Consider the following 20,955-nt stretch of genomic DNA (forward strand, 5'->3'; position numbering starts at 1 on the left):
TTGAATTCAAAGCATCCATCCATCAGCTTTTCTAAAGTCAGGTTGTGAAGTTAACAGGACCAGGAGGGAAACCCAGACATCCCTCTCCCCAGCGACACACTTCGGATCCTCCTGAGGGACTCTAATGTGTTCTGAGACCAGAAGAGACATATAACCCCTCCAATGAGTTTTGAGTCTGTCTTTGAGTCTATCGGCAGTGGGATGTTCTCAATAACCTCTCTTAAGGAGGTGGCCGGAAAGCATCTTAATCAGACAGCTGAACACCTCAGTTGATTCCTTTTGATGCAGAGGAGCCCCTCACCCTGTCACTAAGGCCGAGCCCAGCCACTCTTCAGAAGAAACTCATTTTAGCTGTTTGTATCTGGAATATTGTGCTTTCGATCATGATCCATATCTCATAATGACAGATGAGAGTTGGAACATAGATGAACCAATAAATTATCGGCTCAGCTCCTTTTTTTATCATGACAGACTGGAGAAACAAAGCCCCCAGTCATTCTTTGTCCTTCCTACCATCACTAATAAACAAGTTGCTTAAAGTGCTCTGCTTGAGGCTAATCTGGGATTTCAGCACCATAAATTACATGTAGGAACATAGAATGCCTCCTGTTTAGGTACTTTTGCTTTTTTTTTTTAAATATTTGTTGTCAGTGGACAAACTTGTCCAGTGCTTTCTTCTCTGTTTAATAAAATGAAGACTTTCTACAGTATAAAAACAAGCTAAAGAGTTGACTGAATTAAGAGGTAATTTTGCATGATTAGAGCTGACATTCAAAAGTTTAGAAGTGGAGGTGGCAAGATCTACTGCTGCACATTTTTCACTGATTAAAAAATGTCTAGTCAGTGAAGCCCCCAGATTGAAATTGTGACTGTCTCGTGTCTGCAGACATGCACAGACAAGCCAGCACACGCCCTCATCTGGCTAAAAATACACTCTTGTCAATATCTACTCCTGGGTTGCCCATGTTAGGACACACAGTTTGCGTGTGGATGAACCAGTGGTGGGTTAAGCTAATTACACAGCTAAACTATCGACTGTGAGCCTCTGTCAGAGGGCTGGATCTGACATTCAGTAAATGCCAGACAGTCACCGGACTATTAGCGGAGCTCTGAGTGTTTGAGTGTGGTGTTTGTGCTCGAGAATGTGCGGCCACAGAGATAGGGAAAGACCAGTGGCTAGTGACAGTATCAGTTACATTGAAAATGTCAGTCTAAAGCTGGTATTTTTTTATTATATATTATTATTTTTGTTGTTCTGCTTTGACTTGTTTACGAGTCTCTGTATGGGCAGAGGCAGAAAGAAAGAAAGACAGTGTAAATGTTTGTGTCTGTCTAAAGTTTGTTTAGGTTATTCCTGTGCCTCTGAGGTACTATCATCGACGAAGTGTGCTGTATTGACCAGCCGCCATTCCCCACTGTGTCCTTTGTGAGTGGTTACTCTCGAATTGCAGTCCTACTGGGGATGATTTAACACTTCACACAATTGATCTGCAACCGCCAAACCCTGAAAAATAAGACCCATTTTTGCTTTCTGTCTCCTCCTGTGCACTTCCAGCTCAGTCTTTTTGAAGAATGTGAAAACCCCTTCTTGTTTCGTCTTCATCCTCTTACTTTTACTATTCTTTTTGTCTTCTTTTGCAGCAAGCTGGATGCCTTCATCTATGATGCAGCAGTGTTGAACTACATGGCTGGCAGGGATGAGGGATGTAAGCTGGTGACCATTGGCAGCGGGTAACTAATGCTTCAATTTGTCAATTCAAACCATTGATAAAGAAAATGCTCTCTAGGTCTGCACTGCTCAGGCACATTGGATCTAGAATAGTTTATTTTCCAGACAGTGATGTATGTCATAGTTGCCATTCTGAGTAACTGATGACCAAAATCTGTCTGGAAACAAAGTGATAACAACTAGAAGCCAAAGTAATCCCCCTATTACAGCACTTTTGTGACTCTCTACATGGTCAGAGACAACAACCACAGATAATTCTATTTACCAAAGGAATCAGCTGGAACGCCAAATCTTGTTTATTTGTTATTTTTTGACAGGGTAGCAGTCATTTTAGTTATTGTCTTTTCATTTTAGTGATTCTCAATTTATTGTAACACAAATTAAGTCTCAGCAAAACAAAAAAATCCCCTGAATTACCAAATTTCTACAGCTGAAGCACATTAGCTTGATCAAAATATTAGCAGCTATGGATTTTGTCTCCAATTTTTTACATATGACTTACTTAAATATGTTGTTTGTAACCTAACTGAGCCAAGGTTCAGCAATTCTTTGAAACCTCAGCAAACACAAAAATGACTATAACTCAGTTAATTGTACAGATAATCCACTATAATTTGGTGTGGCAGTAGCTGAGAGTCTTCCCAAACACATACTCTGAGCACTTTGTTTAAAACTCTGGTATGAAGAACAGGTCAATATGTAGTCCTTCAAGGAAAGTTATTTTAAAGTAAAGTAATTCTTTTGTCTACTTTATGTTGATCAATATTCTTACCTAAAAGACATTTTTTAATATGGGGACACTGTTTTAAATAATATTTTGTGTGTACGTGCTTGTTTTCAGGTACATCTTTGCAACCACTGGTTATGGCATTGCTCTGCAAAAAGGTTCCTATTGGAAGCGGCAGGTGGATCTTGCTATCCTAGCAATCATCGGAGATGGTGAGAATCAGACACATTTTTGTATTCTGAGTAGATAACATTATTTGCAGCCTCTTTTAGATGACAGTTCCGCAATATGTTGACAAAGATGAGTCCCTGTTTCAGCTGCCTCTGGTCATTTATAAATCACCAATTCAGCCGGCCACAGCCCTCTACAATGTGAGGTTTCCTTACTGAACTGAACTGTAGTGGAACCACAGGAAGTGTGAAGTAAAACTCAGCATTGTTGACATGGAGCACAACTTGTAAAATGTGTGTGGGACACCTCCCATTCTAAATCCTGTAATTTCGAAGTAGCATAAAAACTGTCATCACTATATTACACTTTTAACCTGTGATTTAGGCTTACTCCTTTATATAGCAATTGTCATGATGCGGGGAAAAGGAGGCAAACCCAGAGTGCAGACTCATGATGAAAAAAAAAACTAATTTATTCAAAATAAAAGAAAAACAAAATGCTGACAAGGCAGCAAGAAGAAAACTAAATCCAAAAACCGAACAGACATGGGCAGGACACAGACATTAGGGAAAAAAGACAAACGAACCAGCGAGTAAGTGGAGGAGATGACCGGGTTTTAAAGACAGATGGTAATTAGGTGAAGCGGGTACAGGTGAGTGATAATGAGGAGCAGGTGGAGATGGGCGTGGCAGGAAAACAAGTGACTGAGTGAGGAGAGGTGAATACTGACAGACACAGAGAACAGGACCACATGAAAACAACAAAAGAGATAACAAACCTAAACTCAAAAAGAGACCAGAAACAAAACACTAAATACAAAAAGAAACATACAAAACCAAATCCTGACAGCAATCAGTTTGGCTCTGTCATTGCCTCGCTTGGTAGTTCAGAGGCATAGCAGCAGCAAGTTGACTTTAACCCCTAATGTTGTTAGTTCTATATTTAATTACACCAAAACATCAAGGAGGAATCTCAGGACTAGCTTGAAGTGTTTTGTGAAAGGGGGCTTATGTTGTAGTAAAAGTTGCAGTTTGCTTAAGGCTCAAATCCAATTCTGTCAAGTGTGCAAACACACACATATAGTACTTTTCAACATCCTTGTGTGCCAACAGAAAAAATATAAAGCACAGAAGTATGTTGTTCAGTCATTTATTTGACACAAAAGCTGCTTTAAACATGGAACTAATTTCATTCCCTCTGCAAAACCAGACATACGTGTGTGTTCGTTTTTCTGCATTACATCTGAATCATAGCTTTCCTTTACTACAGTAGCCTCTGAGGTTTTTACATAAACAGTTTCTTATTCCAAAACAGAGAAAGGGAGACAGCTGAAGCGTTTAGAGACAGATTCATTTACATTTTACAACAGAACCATTTTGCCTTTGTGAGCGTCCACTAGCCACTAGCATTAAGTGCATTAAAGCAGATTAAATGAACACTGGTGTGTGGCAACAATCTCATCTAACTGAATCTTATCAGGGGCTTCAGAGAATACAGGCTACACCCCGTGGATAATTCTGAAAAAAAAGATCAGCTTCACTGTTTTTGTTTTGCTTTGCATGTCTTTTACCTTTAATAATCACATCCAGTGTCTTCTTACTTTTTAAGCAGTCATTGTGATTCAACATTTACCAAAAACATTTTAAATCTGCATCACACTGATAACTTCAGCGCTGCTCGACTTGTAAACAAAGATAAAAGCCACAAAGATAGGAATAAATAAGGGAAAAGAGAGTGAACCTGAAAAGACAAATTTGATAAGGTGAAGGTGAAAAAGTGATTCCACCATCGGGAAAGTGACAGTTTGTGTGTGTGATGGCCAGAGATAGGGGGCAAAAAGAGAACAGGTAGAGAAAGAAGAGAACAACGAGACGAGGGCAGGTTCTTGATAGATGAGACACTCTCTGTATTTTGGCAGATGCTACTTGATCAGATAGGCACAGTGTATGAGGAAAACGTGACATTCTATGAACAGAAATTAGATGACTAATTTATTTTTTTATATTGTCCTAAACTGCCCTAAACAGACCTAAACTGAGATAGAATAAATAAACAGTAAAATTTCACATTTTACAGATTTGTGCTCCAGCTACTGTTTCAAAGCTGCAGCAAGAATCAGAACAAATATTAATAAGAGCTGATAAAGCTCCAGGTTAAGGTTTGCCAAATGTAAATATCAGCCATGATGCATCTTTTATGAGGCATACAAAATAAAGATACAAATTGTCTTCAGAATTATTTTTAACTTGTCTAGGTTTTTTCTTGAGCCTAATTATAATATAATAATAGAATAAGAAAAAGTTGTTGTTTTTTCTAAAGCTCCCGCATATTTTCTTTCATACCTATTTTCTCTAAACTACAACATTTTAAAATTTGTAAATCCAATTTTGGGTGACTTGTTTCTGTGTTCCAACTAATTGGTTTTCAGACTGGACCAAATTGATGAGCTAATGCCTAGTTTGAGGAGGACAGGGCAGTCTTACTGGTGTCTAAAAATAACTCCATCTTTCAAACATTTTAAAGACAAACACTGTTTTGTAAATTAAAACAGTCAGTTTTGCATTAGATGGTTGTTTACATAAAAATTTAATCTTCTTTGCAAACACAAATACTAGCAGCTACCTGTAGCACTTCCAGTGCAGTCTCAGTACTTCTAGCAGGAATATCATATTACAATATATCATATTTCTGCTGGAATAACAATGTAATGCTACGTCTCCAAACTGAAGTCATTCAAAAAGCAATCTACAACAGGTAAGATGTTGCTTATAACCTCTTCACAGAAACTCAATTAAAAAATACTGAACTATTCCTTTAAAAGGACTAAAACTAAACTTCAGCACCACTTCATGCCAAAGAGCTGGCAACAGTGATTCAGGTTCTGACTGTTTTTTTTTTTGTTTTTTTTCAGATTCACTTAATTTAAAAGGAAAAAAAGAGCAGACTTGTTAATACCACAAGATTCATCTTATTACAGAGCATGACATGACATGATTAAAACATGTCCTTTGACGACGTCCTTTAGTGCAATCCCAAATGTTACAAGAGACAAATGCTCCTCAGTTGTTCCGAAGGGTTAATGATGTCTTATAAATTTTGCACCCAAAGACATCAAGCTAAGCGCCACCATGGTATTTGTCTTTTCCCACTAGCAGCCTTAGTCATCAGGCCCTGAATGACACAGATTGGATTAGCCACACGCCAAATGTCACAGAAGAAACCGGGGTGGAAGGGGAGACAGACGGAAGGGTGCACAGAGTGAGGAATGAGAAAAGATAAGGTCTTTATTGCTTTTTACCACTCTTTACCAGCCCTTTTTGGCTACATAGATGAGATAAGAAGACAAGCAAGTGGTGGTAGTCAAACATAACATCATAAAAAATAAGAATAGGAAAGTATGTTTTAAACAAAATGTGCTTAAAATAAGAAGTTCAGGTTGACAAAATGAAAGAAACATGGATCTTAGTTTTTTGTCGTTTTTATTTAGGATTTTTTTTTTTTATATTATTTAAATTTACGTTAAAACATTAGATTACATTTTCACAAATTTTATAATCAAACTCACTACAAGAGCCTGGTAACAGCAAACTTCTACTGCAATAGCAGAAACATAAAGTCAAAAGCAAGCATCGAAGAATTCTTAGTTGAGTTTTTCCAGGTAATATTTTGTAAAAGTATTATGTATTGGCCATATGACTAAAGAGATGCTTTTGTTGCTTAATTTCAGCTAGCCATCCCACATATGCACCAAGAGATAAAAGCTTGGAAACTTGTGTAAGCTTTATTTGTTGCTCAGTGCTCTTATATGTGCATCAGCGTGTAAATGATACAAACCCACATACTACATGCTGAGTACATATACAGAATCTATATGACACTTTTTCACCTGGCAGAAAATTTACCTGTCCTAGGTCCTCTTCACACTGGCTGATGACGCAAGTATGATGTAAAACATTAGCCAGAATGTGGATGGTGTTTAATGAGTTTTGGCCTTTATGTCCATGAGAATACAACGGTTTTCTGTAGTGAAGTCATAGTGGTTATCATTATGGTGGTAACATATCCATGCTAGCATGCATCACCTATGACCACAATCGTGAAAAGGTCTTGGAAACAACTTAGTTCAGACTTGATGCCCATGGCTAAAGTGTCGCATGGAAAGATCTTCTAACACATAGCAACATCTTGACAAGGCTAAATGTCCAAAAGTAAATCAAAGCATCATTCTGTTAAGGAACTAAGTGTGTCTCCTGTTTTTAATTTTTAGGTGAAATGGAAGAACTAGAAGCTCAGTGGCTGACGGGAATTTGCCACAATGAGAAAAACGAAGTTATGTCAAGTCAGCTGGACGTGGACAACATGGCGGGGGTCTTTTACATGCTGGCCACGGCCATGGGGCTCTCCCTCATCACCTTTGTCTCAGAGCATCTCTTCTACTGGAGGCTCAGATATTGCTTCACTGGCGTCTGCTCTGGCAGGCCTGGACTTCTTTTCAGCATCAGCAGGGTAAGGAATTCCCATTTGTGAGTGGTGCATATTTGTAGGAGCAGAAAGGTTTTTTTTCTCCCTTTTTAAATCCAAACTACGCACACACCTCAATGCTCACAGCAAAGATTTAAAGATGCAGACATGCGAACAAGTGGCTAAGGGGATGCCTAAGCCAGAGGTGGTCTTACGAGGTTAAGAGTGGTCATTATTAAGGGTAAAAGGTGCAATGAAGCTCTGCAGCAATACTGGAGGCTAATTTGGCACTATCTGGGTCAAATAGGCCTGTTATAGCTCTCTTTCCTAACAGATGAATAAGAGAGGAGAGCAAGTATGCTCACACACATGCAGAGACTTCTAAACTAAGACACTGACTTAAAAATAAGGGGGAAGAGGGAGGGTTTTACAAAGGAGGATGACAGGCAAGGATGGGGATGAAGGCAAGAGGGGGAGGGCAATCACGAGGGAGTCCTGAATATCGACAAAAATAGACCCTAATTGCGGCATGTTTTTGGACAAAACCGCAGCAACCCACACTTAATCAATTTACCCCCTCTCATTGTGCTAAAAGGTCAGCATTCTTTCTCACTGTGTTTGAGAACAGAAGACATGGACGTGCATCTCTAAGAGCACTGCAGTGTCTCAGCACTATTTTTGAAGCAATGAAACTTTATTTGCACAAGTTAACAAAAGAAGGTAGTAAGAAAAGAAAACTTTAACAAAGTATAAGTCAAGTAAAAGTTCATGTATACAACACACTTAGCACAATCTTTGTTCAGCAAAGGGCTGTACAAAGTCAGGTTCTTGAAAAACACATAATTTTAAAACTATTATAAGATGGACTCAAAGAAAAATGTGTTGACAAATTTTACAAATTCTAATGGTGTTAATTACCTTTTAGCATGTATTGGTGAACTGTGAAACAGTCACAGTGATAAATTAATTATTAGTTTGTTACCCTACTCTTTATTAGTCAAGCTTTTTAGCCAATAATTGGATGGTAGTGAACAGATAATTCCTATATTAGTGTTCTAAGTTTTTAAGTGTTTATAGGGCTAACCTTTAAAGACTTTTTTTTTTACACTTGGCGTTGATACAAGATGAAATGAATGTGAAACACATCCAGCAGCATTTTGTCCTTTCCTTTTTTTGCACGGGATAATATCACATTTTTAGTTATAAAATAGATTAGTATTGTAAGATCAGTGGAGGTGCACAATTTGTTTCATTGCATTGCATCACATATGGCATTCGTCCTACTTTAGAAAACAAAAGTCCTTATTCTTTTGGCTATAATAAAAATATGCAGATTCTGAAAACTTTGACCAGTTCTGTGTCTTGTGCAGTTTTAAAGTGTTTACTGCACTTGATTTAGAAATTCAGATCTGAATCAGATCTAAGGGCTCTTCAATTTTCTCTGGTTGCAGTTGCAAAGAAATTAATGGGTTTTTTTTTGTTTTTTATAAAAATTCTTTTAGAAGGTGTTATTATATATTCATCTTATCACTCAACACTGCCTGATCCAGTTGTCCTAATTACTCCACACTTGCATCATTTTGAACATTTGCTATACAACTGCATTAGAGGTTTCATTCTTCCTCAAAAATGTTATATTCCAAAATAAGAGCTACAAAGTCTCTAAAATAAGACATATAATTTTATAGACTACTGTGCAGATACCAAAAAGAAGGGCCTGCCTCCACTGCTTGTAAGAACCATGACAAGTTTCCTGCAGACTGAAAGCTCTATTTATGCTAAGCAAGCCTCCCTGTAGGGGACTCCAAAGAGTTTCAGGGGAAGCTCAGTGAACTGTGGTGAGAAAGTATTACATGAGTTGTCAAAAGAATAAATCAAATTATTTGTGAAATGGATAAAGACCTCCAATGTATTTCTGGGGGGTAAACAATTGTTTTCCCCAGAAGACGCAAACATCTAAGTTTCTCAAGACAGACCAGTTAAGCATGTAGTAACCCAAAATAATCTAGATTTTGGGTATTATTGATCACTTGTTAAGTATGGGACTGAACAACACAAACAACCATTCTGACATCAAATCAGAATGAGATTTATCAAAACTTCGATCTAGCAAAAGCATTTGATAAGTGTGTTGTCTTTATTCCATGTCTTTTTTTTCTGAGAGCATTAAAAGATTTCTATTTAAAATAAAAAATCCATTCACCATGAACTTCAATGAAAATGTTTTTGCAAGCAGAGCAAGTGTGTTTCAAGCAAAATGAAATATTTTATCATTTGATAAAATGTTACACAATGCTGTTTTGTTATGATTTGCTGTATCCCTGTCAGTTTATTTCATTTTAATGGAACTTGTAGATTACAGATATATATTGCTAAAGCAAGACAGTAATAATACTTTTTGTCTGTTCTTTTCCCTTTTCTTCTTTTTTTCATGCTCCATTTTTCTTTGTCCCATTACTTATTCCATTTCTGAATACTTTCCTTCCTTCACCTTCTGCCCTTGGTCATCCATATGTATTATATAGGGAATTTGGAGCTGCATCCATGGAGTCCACATTGACATGAAGAAAAAGACTGATCTTGACTTCAGCCCTCAGGACAAAATGCTTAAGCTCATTAAGTCTGCCAAACAGATGACAAACATGTCTAACCTGGGTGGCTCCCACATGAACTCACCTAAACGAGAATTTATGCACTCAGCTGGTCCCATGATCATGGACATGATGGCAGAGAAGGGCAACTTCATCTACACTGACAACAGAAGCTATGCTCCCAAAGATATGATATATGGGGACACTGGTGACCTTCAGTCCTATCTTGCCAACCGCCACAAAGACCACCTTAACAACTACATTTTTCAGGGAGGGCAGCATCCTTTGACCTTAAATGATGCCAATCCAAACACAGTAGAGGTATCTGTGAGTCCTGACACGGTCCAGACCAACGCCAAACCACCTCGGACGTTATGGAAGAAATCAGGGGACACACTCCGCTCTGTGCCTCCTGGTCCTGCTCCAATGCCTGACATGCTAATGCCAGACCCACGAATATCAATGAAGACCCAGCGCTACCTTCCTGAGGACACAGCCCACTCTGACATCTCCGACTGTTCAAGCAGGGCAGCCTCCTACAAGGACCCAGAAAACAACAAGCACCTGAAACCCAAGGACAACTTAAAAAAAAGATCCGTGACGTCAAAATACCCAAGGGATTGCAGTGAGGTAGAGCTGTCCTACTTGAAAACTAAGCAGGTCAGCAGTGGAACCAACCAAAGTGGGAGAGGAGGAGGAGTAGGGGAGAAAATCTACACAATTGACTCAGACCGAGAACTAAGCCTCCATTCAGACCCCATTCACTTCCGTGAAAGTCACGGTCTTGCCACAGATGATGTGGATTACCCTGAAATTTACTCTGACCACAGTGATAACTACAGGAAATGTGAGCAGCCCATCATTCATCTGAATTCCTCGCCTTTGCATCACCCGGACTCTGATCTTCTGTCAGATTCAGCCTACTCTAAACACTACAACTTGAAAGAGAAAAATCTTTCCCTGTCCCCTCATGAAACTATTGATCGTTATAAACAAACACACTGCCGTTCCTGCTTGTCCAAAGTGACTGCTAGCTACCCACCAGCAGGGCCGTATGGCTCTGCTGGATCTGCCTCAGCATCTGGCACTCGTTCCCCATATAATCGGTGTGAGGCGTGCCTCCACACAGCCAACCTGTATGACATTAGTGAGGACCAGCTTCTTGCTGACCCCTTGGTCAGTCCCACCATGCATCACCAAGAGCAGCAGCCAGATGAAATGTTTGGTCTATACTGGCCTCAGACAGATGGGCCACATGTTCAAAAAAGAAATCGCTTGAGGCTAAGTCGTCAGCACTCCTTTGACAACATCATGCTCGAAAAGCCCAAGGATCTTGACCTGGGCCGACCAGCACGAAGTGTCAGTCTCAAAGAGAAGGATCGCTTTTTGGACTCAGCATCTGACTCGCACTATGCGAACCTTTTTGGCATGCGTCCTTATTCTGGCAAACTCTTTGGCACTGGGTCTAAATCAATGCTGTTTAACCATAACCTGGAGGAAAGCAAAAGGAGCAAGTCCCTGTACCCAGCCCATGGCTCAGAAAACCCTTTTCTTAGCCACTCGTTGAGGGATGATACCAGCAGCAGACTGGTCCATGGGCGTAGCTCCTCTGACATTTACAAACAGTTGGCAGTAGGTTCTCCTGCAGTGGCCCTAGGAGCAGCTCCCATCAAAACACGTAACGATGCGAACAATCTCCGCTCTTCCGTTAAATCCACCTCTTCATACTGTTCAAGGGATGGGCGGATAGCTAATGACATGTACAATAAAGAGCATGTGATGCCTTACTCAGCCAATAAGACTAGTGCATACCCAGCCTCACGGGGTGTCCTAAACTCAGCCCAGTTTAGCAACAGACGGGTGTATAAGAAAATTCCCAGTCTGGAGTCAGATGTTTAGTTGATGTAAGAAATGTGTTCTCCCCTTCTTACTCCTCTCTGGGTTTGTATTATAATTTATCAACTATGTTATCTACTATGGGATGCCATAGCCAGACAACATTTTTCTTCTCTTCAGCATTGTCATCGAAAGAAACTTGTGCCCACTTGGGTCTAATGCCGTTACTACCACTCTCTTTACAGTTGACATCATCTCTGTCCATGCTCTCCCATATACCAATGAGTTGGCAAATTGACCAGCACTCTGCCATAAGATCTTCAAGGGTGTAAAGAGAAGGGGGGGTCATTAAATCCCTAGGCTTTAAAAAGGGACAGATATAGAGTAGCCCCATTTCCTGGATTGGAATGTCGATATTGACTGGAAATGTACAAAAAGGTAGTTGAGGGTGGCAGTAATTACATGACAGGGGAATTAAAAGGAGCAGAAAAAGGTGCTAGCTCCTCTAACCACCCACCCTCCATCTACCCTTTTGCCTTTCCACCTCCACTGCCAAGCTTAGACCTCACCAATTGAGGAGATCAGGCCTGACAGGAAGACCAGATGGGCAAGGCAGACAAAAAGTTATCCCAGGAGGACAAGAGTGTCACACTGAGCTAGTCCAATGGTCTGCTCCTTTTAGTCATATGTGGCTACTAAGGCATTTGGCAGTGAAGAAGGAAAGAGAAGAGGGGGAATAGGGTGAGTGGATAAATGACAGACTGGACGAGTCAGTAAATTTTGCAGTTTAGTTAGAATGTGATTTTGCATTTTAATTCCAAGCTAATTACATCTCAATAATGGGAAGATGAAAATAATGTATCAATAAATATTGTTTACAGACTGAAGAAAGACTGATTGATAAAGTGACTTGTAGGAAAAAAAAAGACAAGCAGAAAAACCTGAGGCAGTCGATGGGCATTTCATTCAAGACGCTGCACATAGAAAAATAATTGCAAAGCATTACTTTTTATATTCTACTGAGATATAAGATTATAAGGGATTCTGGCATCTGGTTCCCTTTATGTAAGATTTTAGTGTTTGCTTATTTCGTAGCACAGTAGCCATTAGTTTTAAAACCTCTCTCTCCCACATTCACTTTTGAAAGAAGCATAGCATACTGAAAAATACCATCAAGAGCAGTTGATCATTTTGCATGTATTGATTTTTTTTTCCATCAGAGAAGAGAATATATACACAAATGCATTGTCAAGACACATATTTACCGTGTCTTGCCAGATGTGGTCGGTGGATATTTATACAATCAAAAAATTTGATCCTTGAACTGTGTTGCAGTGTGGCTGCACAAGCGAAGGGTGGTAGAGAAGAAAGTAAAGATGACATTAAAAAAAATAAAAGGAGAGAAAAATGAGATGACAACTTTGTCTGCTGGCACCTCATCTGAGGTGTGATTTTGTCTTTTGACTTCCATGCCACTGAGAAACAGGGTAATTATTTATATATATTTAAAAAGAAAAAAACTCTGAGGAATCCTTTATTCCTCTTCTTTGTCCATCAACATGACACATCAACAGTGTGTACAGGACTAGAATACTTTATTTCTTTGAGTTTAGCCACAGCTAAACCTTGGTTAATTGGCCCAGGAGTTTAGCAAAGTGGATTATATATGGTTTGTCTATTTAGATTCAACAAAGGCTCCTAAAGATCTGAATATGAGTTGAGATGGATCTTTTATTTACCTGTGTTTAGCTTTTTTTTAGGGGTGAGGGGTGGGGACAAATTGGGTGCAACAAAGGAGACTCCACTATTTTTTACTCATTAACTGCATATCCATCTGTGAGGACCAGGTGGATGTTTTTGCATGGAAGAACTTGGGTAAGCTTGAAATTTCAGCCAGAACATTTAGTTTGTATTCTGATTGTTTGTGTTTTATTCATTTTATTCTTTTAATATTGCTCAACAGAAAAGATGTACATGCATATGTTTTCATTTCCGCCTGTGCCCAAAAACACTTTTTTTTTTTTTTGGTAGGATGAAGATGTGCAGACTGCACTCTCAAAAATAGTTAATGTAACCACCGTTACTGACTTGATTTGGTTGCTTGATTGGAGTCACAAAGCCAAATTATATCTAGTAAAATACCTCAGGATGATTCTGTGTGTTTTAGGGGAGCGGTAGCAACAGAACATGATGTGCCGCAAGGTTATTTTTTTATAAAAATGACAAAAATAAAAAAATAAACAGACACAATGTCAAGCGGCCAAAAGCAGAATGAAACTCCTCTCCTTCTGATGTTTACTGTACCAGTCCAAGGTCTTCCAGTTCCGCTCTGTGCCCGAGCTCATACAATCCATGTAAGGAGAGAAGAGGAAGGAATGGTGGTGGGGGGGTGGGTTGGGGTTTGATGGTATTTTTCTCAGCATGGGTTTGTATTGTGTGCAGCTCTCTTTCTTGCCAAACTGAGCACCCTTGACAGAATAAAGGGTGTTGAATAAACATCCACAATCTGAAAAACTACCCTCATGCGGATTACACAAATGGGAATGTCTCTCCTCTCCATTGTTTTTAATAGCAGTTGATTGCATTAGCCACTGTGTTTCAACTGAAGCTTGATCTTTAGCATTTTTAGCAACCACTGTCATATCACTGCTTTTGTACCTCTTGGGATACTGCAGTAAACCTCTCCTTGCTTCCCAATCAGCTTACCCAATGTTGACTGAAGAACTATGTTTGCTCTTTTTTTGTTGCATCGTATCTGCATATTTATTATTATTATTAATATTATTAATATTATATTTATTTATTTCCACACGCTGCCTGCATAAGCTGATGAGTGAACAATATGCACATGAAAATATCAAACAGCATCATTTTTGATTCATGGACTCACAACAGTTTTGCTCATTTTGTTCCACTTTTACAGAACTGTCCCGTAAACTGATGCTGTTTTATGTTCAAACACACCCTTGTGATGACAACCCTGCTCTTTTATAATGGCAAAAATGTATTTTAATTACATTTAATGATAAATAATGAGGTGATGGCATGCAACCCCAAATGTAACAAGTTTATGTTTTTATGTTTCCTTATTTTGTTTTTGTATTTTTACATTGGTTATGATGTTATAATCACTAATGCGTTGTAACCAGGTGTGAGTATATACATATTTGAGAGGATAAAAAAATAATAATATCTGTGTTTAACACAATGAAGATGCTGCTGCTGTTTTGGGGGGAGAAGCCGAGGACCTGACCCCCACCTGTGCTAATCAGGCCATGTTTGGCCCAAAGGCGTGGCAGGTCAGGGGTCAGGCTCGGCTCAATATGGCGGGACATCCGTGCTCTTCCTCCAGTGGCAGGTGAGAAATACTGTATCACCAGCTCTGCTTCCCTCTCCTTCATGTGTAGTCAGGACTTCAGCTCTAAAGAAGAAGAAGAAGAAGAAGAAAAAGCAACCCTCTACTTTGAGTCTGCTATCCCTCCAAAGAATCAAGACCTCTTTCTTTATTGTTTGCTGTAAGAATAGAGCTTTTTTTTTAAACAAAACAAAAAGGAACTAATACTTCCTCAAAAGACTTTTAAGGAACTATTTTGAATATATTTAGAAATGACACCTGTAAAAATCGCTTGTAAATTCATACTGGAATACATCATCATGGGAGAGTTATAAAGAGTAAAAACAATATTTTTTGTGTGAATTTCACAGGAGCTCTTCTGTACAGTGGCACTGTTTATCTCTCTATCTTTCTATTTCTTTCTTTCTCTCTCTGTAGAGCGACTAGAATAAAATTTCACCATTCGCAAGGCTCGCTGTCCTGTCGCGCTGTTCTGTCACAACAGGTTCACTTTGCCTTTTATAACAATTTATTGGACTGGAAATGAGAGAAAATGCTGGTTGATTCTCTACTTGATCCATTTATTTTGCAGCTAAATCCTGCATGTTTGTATCTGAACTGAGGAAACGGGTAACTTAGATGGAAAAGGAAGGTTTTATTGAGAAGAAATTCATGACTTTTTATGCCAGTATTTTAAACTAAGACCATTTTGTGTTGACAAATGACAATTATATCCATTTTGGTTTAATCTAACCTTATGTGATTTCTCACACAATCTGTTGTAGCACTAAATATGTTTCTGGAAATAACTTTCAGTTACTACCACATCACTGACTGAGTTATAACTATTTTGTGTTAACTAGGGCTCATTAGCTGTGGTGGCCATTTTAGATTGATAAAAAAGTTTGACTTCATACGTTAATCAGTTGTTTACGTGCATGGATTGATTACTTTCTGAGAGTTTATTTCAACTCCATCTAGCAGTTCATGAGATATCTTGCTAGGAGACAACTGGGTTATAGCTACATCTTTCTCAGTTCAGTTGGCTGTGACGGACATGTTGTATTGGGTTGACTTCAAAAGTTAATTAGTTGTAGATGTTCATCCAATGATTATTTCTGAAAGCTTTGTTAAAGTCCGTCCAGTGGTTCATGATACCGAATTGATAGTTAAGGGGCAAAGTTTAAACAAAGATCTTGCACAATTTGGAAGCACTCAAAGTATTAGTTGTTGATGACTTAGCTACTACCGCACCAAATTTTAGCTTAATATTTGTAAAATTTACTGAATTATAGCCCTTTTTGTTTTGCTAAAGCCAGTTTGCTGTGACAACCATCTTGAATCATTAACTCCCAAAGTAACTTTTTCAGAGTTCTGTTCAAATTTGTGTAGTTGTTCATCAGATTTTTTGCAAACAGACAAACACGCACAGGCAATAACAAGAAGACTTGGGTTTACCAATCTTTACTGTATGTGAATTCTTTCAGTCTCATATCTGTGTTCATCTGACAGTCCTGAGATTCTTGTATCTCTAAAACCTGAACATTGTTTACTTATTTATGTTTATGGCTCCTTGGGAGATCCACAAACTTCAAATCACATCACATCATTTCATATAGGTGGGTTTTAACTTTTACAACCATGATTTTTAAAAACATTAGCAAGGAGACTTATAGAATCAGGTTTTCGAAAAACAGAATATTTTTAGGAAAGAAAGATTAAAGACATTTCTCAGTGGGAAAAAAGAAAAAGATTTTTTGTTCTCCTTCCAACTTTTTTTTCCACTTGGCTCCTTTGTCTTGATTTGATTTATCTGGATTCTTTGTAATCAACCATTTATGGCGTCAGGTTCTTGTATTCTCCTTTGTCAGCCCAAGAAGGTTATGGTGGTGATCAATCTTAAAGTAATTTTTCTGAGTTGCAAGATATACCCGAGGTAAAACAAATGATCTCTTATCAAAAAGTCTTGCAATAAATCCCATTTTTATTGAGGGGAGACTGTTTAAGATGCTTCACTTTTTTGACTGGCATGTGGGTTGCCGTTTTATACAGAATTAAAGCAATAATTCAGATCTTTTAAAGTGGGGTTTTGTTGAAAGGTTAATGTCTCACCCACTGTAGATATCCCTCTGTTTGCAGTAATGGAGTTAAAGTCTGTATGGATTAATGGCTAGTCTAAATGCGACCAACAACAAAGTGGATGGCTGTCGTCATAAAACAGCTCCCTATTTATAGAAAGAAAGAAATTCTATGGTTATTAGCTAGCACAAATAACAACTGCTTAGCTGCAGCACTTCAGGTTCACTTCCTGCTAGAGTATATTTTTGCTAAATAATCGTATAATGTCAAATTAAAAGTGGAGTAACAGAAAAAGATGTTTGTATGAACCACTATGAAAGTTCTGACATTAGAGTTGATCTAAGATGGCATCAATCTACTTTAGTCTCGTCTCCACTCGGACTAGCCTTTAGTTGGCCAAGAAGAAAAAAAGACTATCTTGTTCATGATCTTACAAATAGAATCCCACTTCAAAAGAGCTGAACTATCTGTTTAGGAATAGAGCTTTGTTTGGATGTTTGAACTCAGCAGCATTCCCAGTTACTAACTCCTGTCTATGTGGTTAAACTGAAACTGAGTGGAAAATCAAATGCAGTGCAGAAAGAAACGCACGTGAGAAACTATAGACAATACTCTACCCCATTAGACAGCTGTTCTGAAACAATAAACAATAGTGTGAGTGCTGATTTAGTATTCACACAAAATAATTCAACCAATATGGTCAAAACCAAACGGAGGAGCAAAAACAGAAAACCTCCAAATCACCAAATAAAAATCAACTCACCCAGTGTAAGTGTAGTGTGTCATTTGTTGCCTGAGCACGTTCACCTTGGAAATGCTGGTTTTAAAGAGCCAGTCAGGTTTTCATACAAAATAAGCCAGAACCAATCCTGTCAGCTGGTAAGAGCTGAAACAAGGTTCATCATTAGCAACACTTGATTAGCTGCCTAATAACATAGCCAAGCTAAGATTCATTTCATATGTCATTGTTGCATTTATACTCTCATTCAGAACAATCCATACACACATTTATTGTCCCACTTGTAGACAATAAATGCTTCATTCTTCTTCTGCTACATAAATGTATGACTTAATCGTTTCTGTGTTACAAATTGCTTTTATGCCACACAGATGAGTATTACAGAGTTAAAGAGTTGAATTGGAACAAATAGCCACCCAAAAATGGTGAGGCAATTACACATACACTGTAAAAACAATCTTGTGAAACACTAATGGCAGACAGGCCAGTAATTAACTAATTTATACATTGAATTTAATGTGGTCTATTTTCTTATAGTATTCCTGTATTTTTGGATTACAGCATGTCACAGTGAAATAATAGTAGGTCTTAAAAATGTAATGCTTTTAGGTTATTTCAAATTTGAATAAAATTATAGTATCAAGAAAAAAAATAAATAAAAAAAAAAATAACCACAACTAACAATGAAAGTAGCATTCCTTGAAGGAATGCATATCACCCTCCACCTTGCATTCCCTTTGCTCAATGTCTGTAAATCTGACTTAAGTTGTAGACAATTTTGTGTTGGCTAATGGCGATTACAGGAGGCGACCACCTTAAATTTTTTGTCTCCAAAAAAATAATGAGCTTTAGATGTACATCCAGTGATTACTTTCTGAAGGTTTCATTAAAACATGTTTGGCGGTCGATAATATTTTGCTAACAGAGTTGACTCGAACAGTCAATGCTAAAATTTTAAATGAAGATGTTGTGCAATGTGTTAGCGCGCAGAGTACATTTGAGAGAGAAATCTCAGCTACTACCAAAGCAAATTGTAGCTAAGGTTCCCAAGGTTGGTTAGCTGTGGCAGCCATGTTAAATAAGTTGACTCCAAAATGTATTTAGTTGTAGATGTAGCCAATGATTATTTTAAGAGTTTCATTTAAATCTGTTCACAGGTCCATGAGATATTTTGCTAACAGACAAACGAATGAACACACAGACACAAGCAATTACATTATTGCCTGGTTTTCATTGCATGGTCATAACAACAAATATTATCCTTGCATAGCTTCACGGTCAACCAGTGGTGAGATATATTTCTGAAATGAAAAGTGCCATAAATGCTGATGTACACTTATTTACTTTAAAGGCTCTCCTTCTCCTTTACTTGAGATGCAATCTCCTTTTATGGGAGACAGTAGATTTTCCTTTTTTTTAAGCAGCATCTGTTAACCAGACATTTGTGATTCATGACTGAATGCTGCTGGAAACCAATCACACACAGTCTTCACTTTAGCCCACTTGTTTTCTTCTGTTTTGCTGGCAATGATGATGATTTACATTTGGCTTTTGCTTGTGTTGCAACTGGATGAGCATATGCAACGCAGTCAGCGTAGCTGTAAGGTTACTTTACAGTTCATACTTAAACATTACGTTAATGAGAATCACAACACCAAGCACCAATGGTGAAGCGTGCCCGTCACAAATGGGCCTTCTCTGCTTATACTGAACCCTATGGGAGGTCCCTTACGACAAAAACTATTCTTCCTTTCACATACACTATCAAAGCCTCTCATCTAAACCATGCTGAAGCTACCTGGTTAAGGTTAGTATTTGGCCTGCCAGAGGCCCACATAATGCTGAAGGATGGAAACAATATGAGAAGGTATAAAATGTACTCTGAAATTTAGAATACTCTGTATGTATTTCCTGTTTTTAATAGAAAAATGCCCCTGTAATCAATTTTGTAATATTTTTACTTATTTTTTTGAAGGTAAAATCAGTCTAAGCGCTTATTATGAACACAATCTGATGCAGAACTAGATTCCTGTAAATCCTCTTAAGAGTCTTTATTTATTGTTCCATGACTTACAATGGTGTCCCTACCCCAACTTTGGTAAAGACAGCACTAGAATATTTAAAAGAACTAACAAACATACAAACAAACAAACAAAAGTCACTCACTGGTCACAACTCCAGATTCACACCCTCATTATCTTTAATTGTCTGAGGATTCTAGTACGGATACAGAAGACCCTGCAGAAGAAGTTCTGTACAGAGATCACATATAAAAAAAGCTTTGATGATATTAATTTTTGGCTCAAAACATGTTTTTTTTTCCCGTCACCATACCACTATGCAGCATTCTTTTACTACATTTACATTATTTATTAACATTTTGACCTTCTTTAAGGATTCAAAGGGCTTTTAATGCCAACACTGTCATTTTTGCTGAGGTTACAGGTAAGACAAAGACTCGGTCTGTGATAAGTGTAGACACCCCAGCAGATTTGCTTTAGATGGGTAGTTGGAAGATGAGAGAGACAGCCTCAAAAACAGCCAGCGGTACAGAGGAGGCGCGGTAATTGAAATAGGGGTGTAATTCATCAGGTCACACTGAGGTGGTCCAAACTGAGAGGTTCAGAGCATGTATATGTGTGTGTGTGTGTGTGTTAGTGAGAGAGAGAGAGAGAGAGAAGCTGTGCATGTGAGTTATCTGTCAGCCAGCCAGACAAAAAAAGGCTGTGGCAGATCATTCTTCTTCTGCTGAGAGGCAAGTATACAATAGTGAACAGATAGAAAAGAGCACTGGTTTATTTTGTCATTTTCTATTCTTCCCCTTGGATCTCAGAAAATCACCTCTTTCATTCAGTAAGACAAACGATTGGCTCTGGCAGCTCCAACCAGCCTTGTTTTCTTCTTTTTCTGCGTCCAGTCATGTGTCTCATTGGTTTCTTTCTTTCTTTTTTTTATTTGTTCTTTAAATCTACAAACCCTATTTCCCTGAAAGGATAACTAAATAAACATTTATGTAATTTTGTAAAATTAACTGTATCCATTTTTGTTAGGCTTGAGTAAAAAAGGAATGGAGAGGCAGCTGTTTTAAAGAGTTTTTTTTTGCCATGTGAACTCATGACCAACAACATCATAATAAGTTTTAATTTATTCTTAAGATGTGCAATCTCATAACATGTCTGTCAATAACTTTCTAATGGCATGTAACTACACAAAGCTATCCAAATTATAATCAACTCATCATAAAAGTGAAAACATACTGTATATGTGACTCATGCTCGCAAAATTAGT

At 38.2% G+C, this 20,955-nt stretch overlaps 1 protein-coding gene and 1 long non-coding RNA gene across 2 annotated transcripts in view; one reads left to right on the forward strand and one right to left on the reverse strand.

The window, feature by feature from the left end:
• grin2aa (glutamate receptor, ionotropic, N-methyl D-aspartate 2A, a) overlaps nt 1–13,888 on the forward strand; it is a 170,259-nt gene extending 156,371 nt beyond the window's left edge. The window contains exons 12-15 of the mRNA XM_017428151.3: nt 1,642–1,731; nt 2,571–2,668; nt 6,895–7,133; nt 9,614–13,888. Coding sequence (XP_017283640.1) covers nt 1,642–1,731; nt 2,571–2,668; nt 6,895–7,133; nt 9,614–11,578 — 2,392 coding nt within the window. The 3' untranslated portion in view covers nt 11,579–13,888. The remainder of the gene's footprint in view (nt 1–1,641; nt 1,732–2,570; nt 2,669–6,894; nt 7,134–9,613) is intronic.
• The window catches only part of LOC119617518, a 63,318-nt gene that overhangs the window by 29,299 nt on the left and 13,064 nt on the right, over nt 1–20,955 (reverse strand). The window lies entirely within an intron of this gene.

The sequence above is a fragment of the Kryptolebias marmoratus genome, linkage group LG12 (genome assembly GCF_001649575.2).
Source record: "Kryptolebias marmoratus isolate JLee-2015 linkage group LG12, ASM164957v2, whole genome shotgun sequence".
Taxonomy (NCBI): Eukaryota; Metazoa; Chordata; class Actinopteri; order Cyprinodontiformes; family Rivulidae; genus Kryptolebias; species Kryptolebias marmoratus.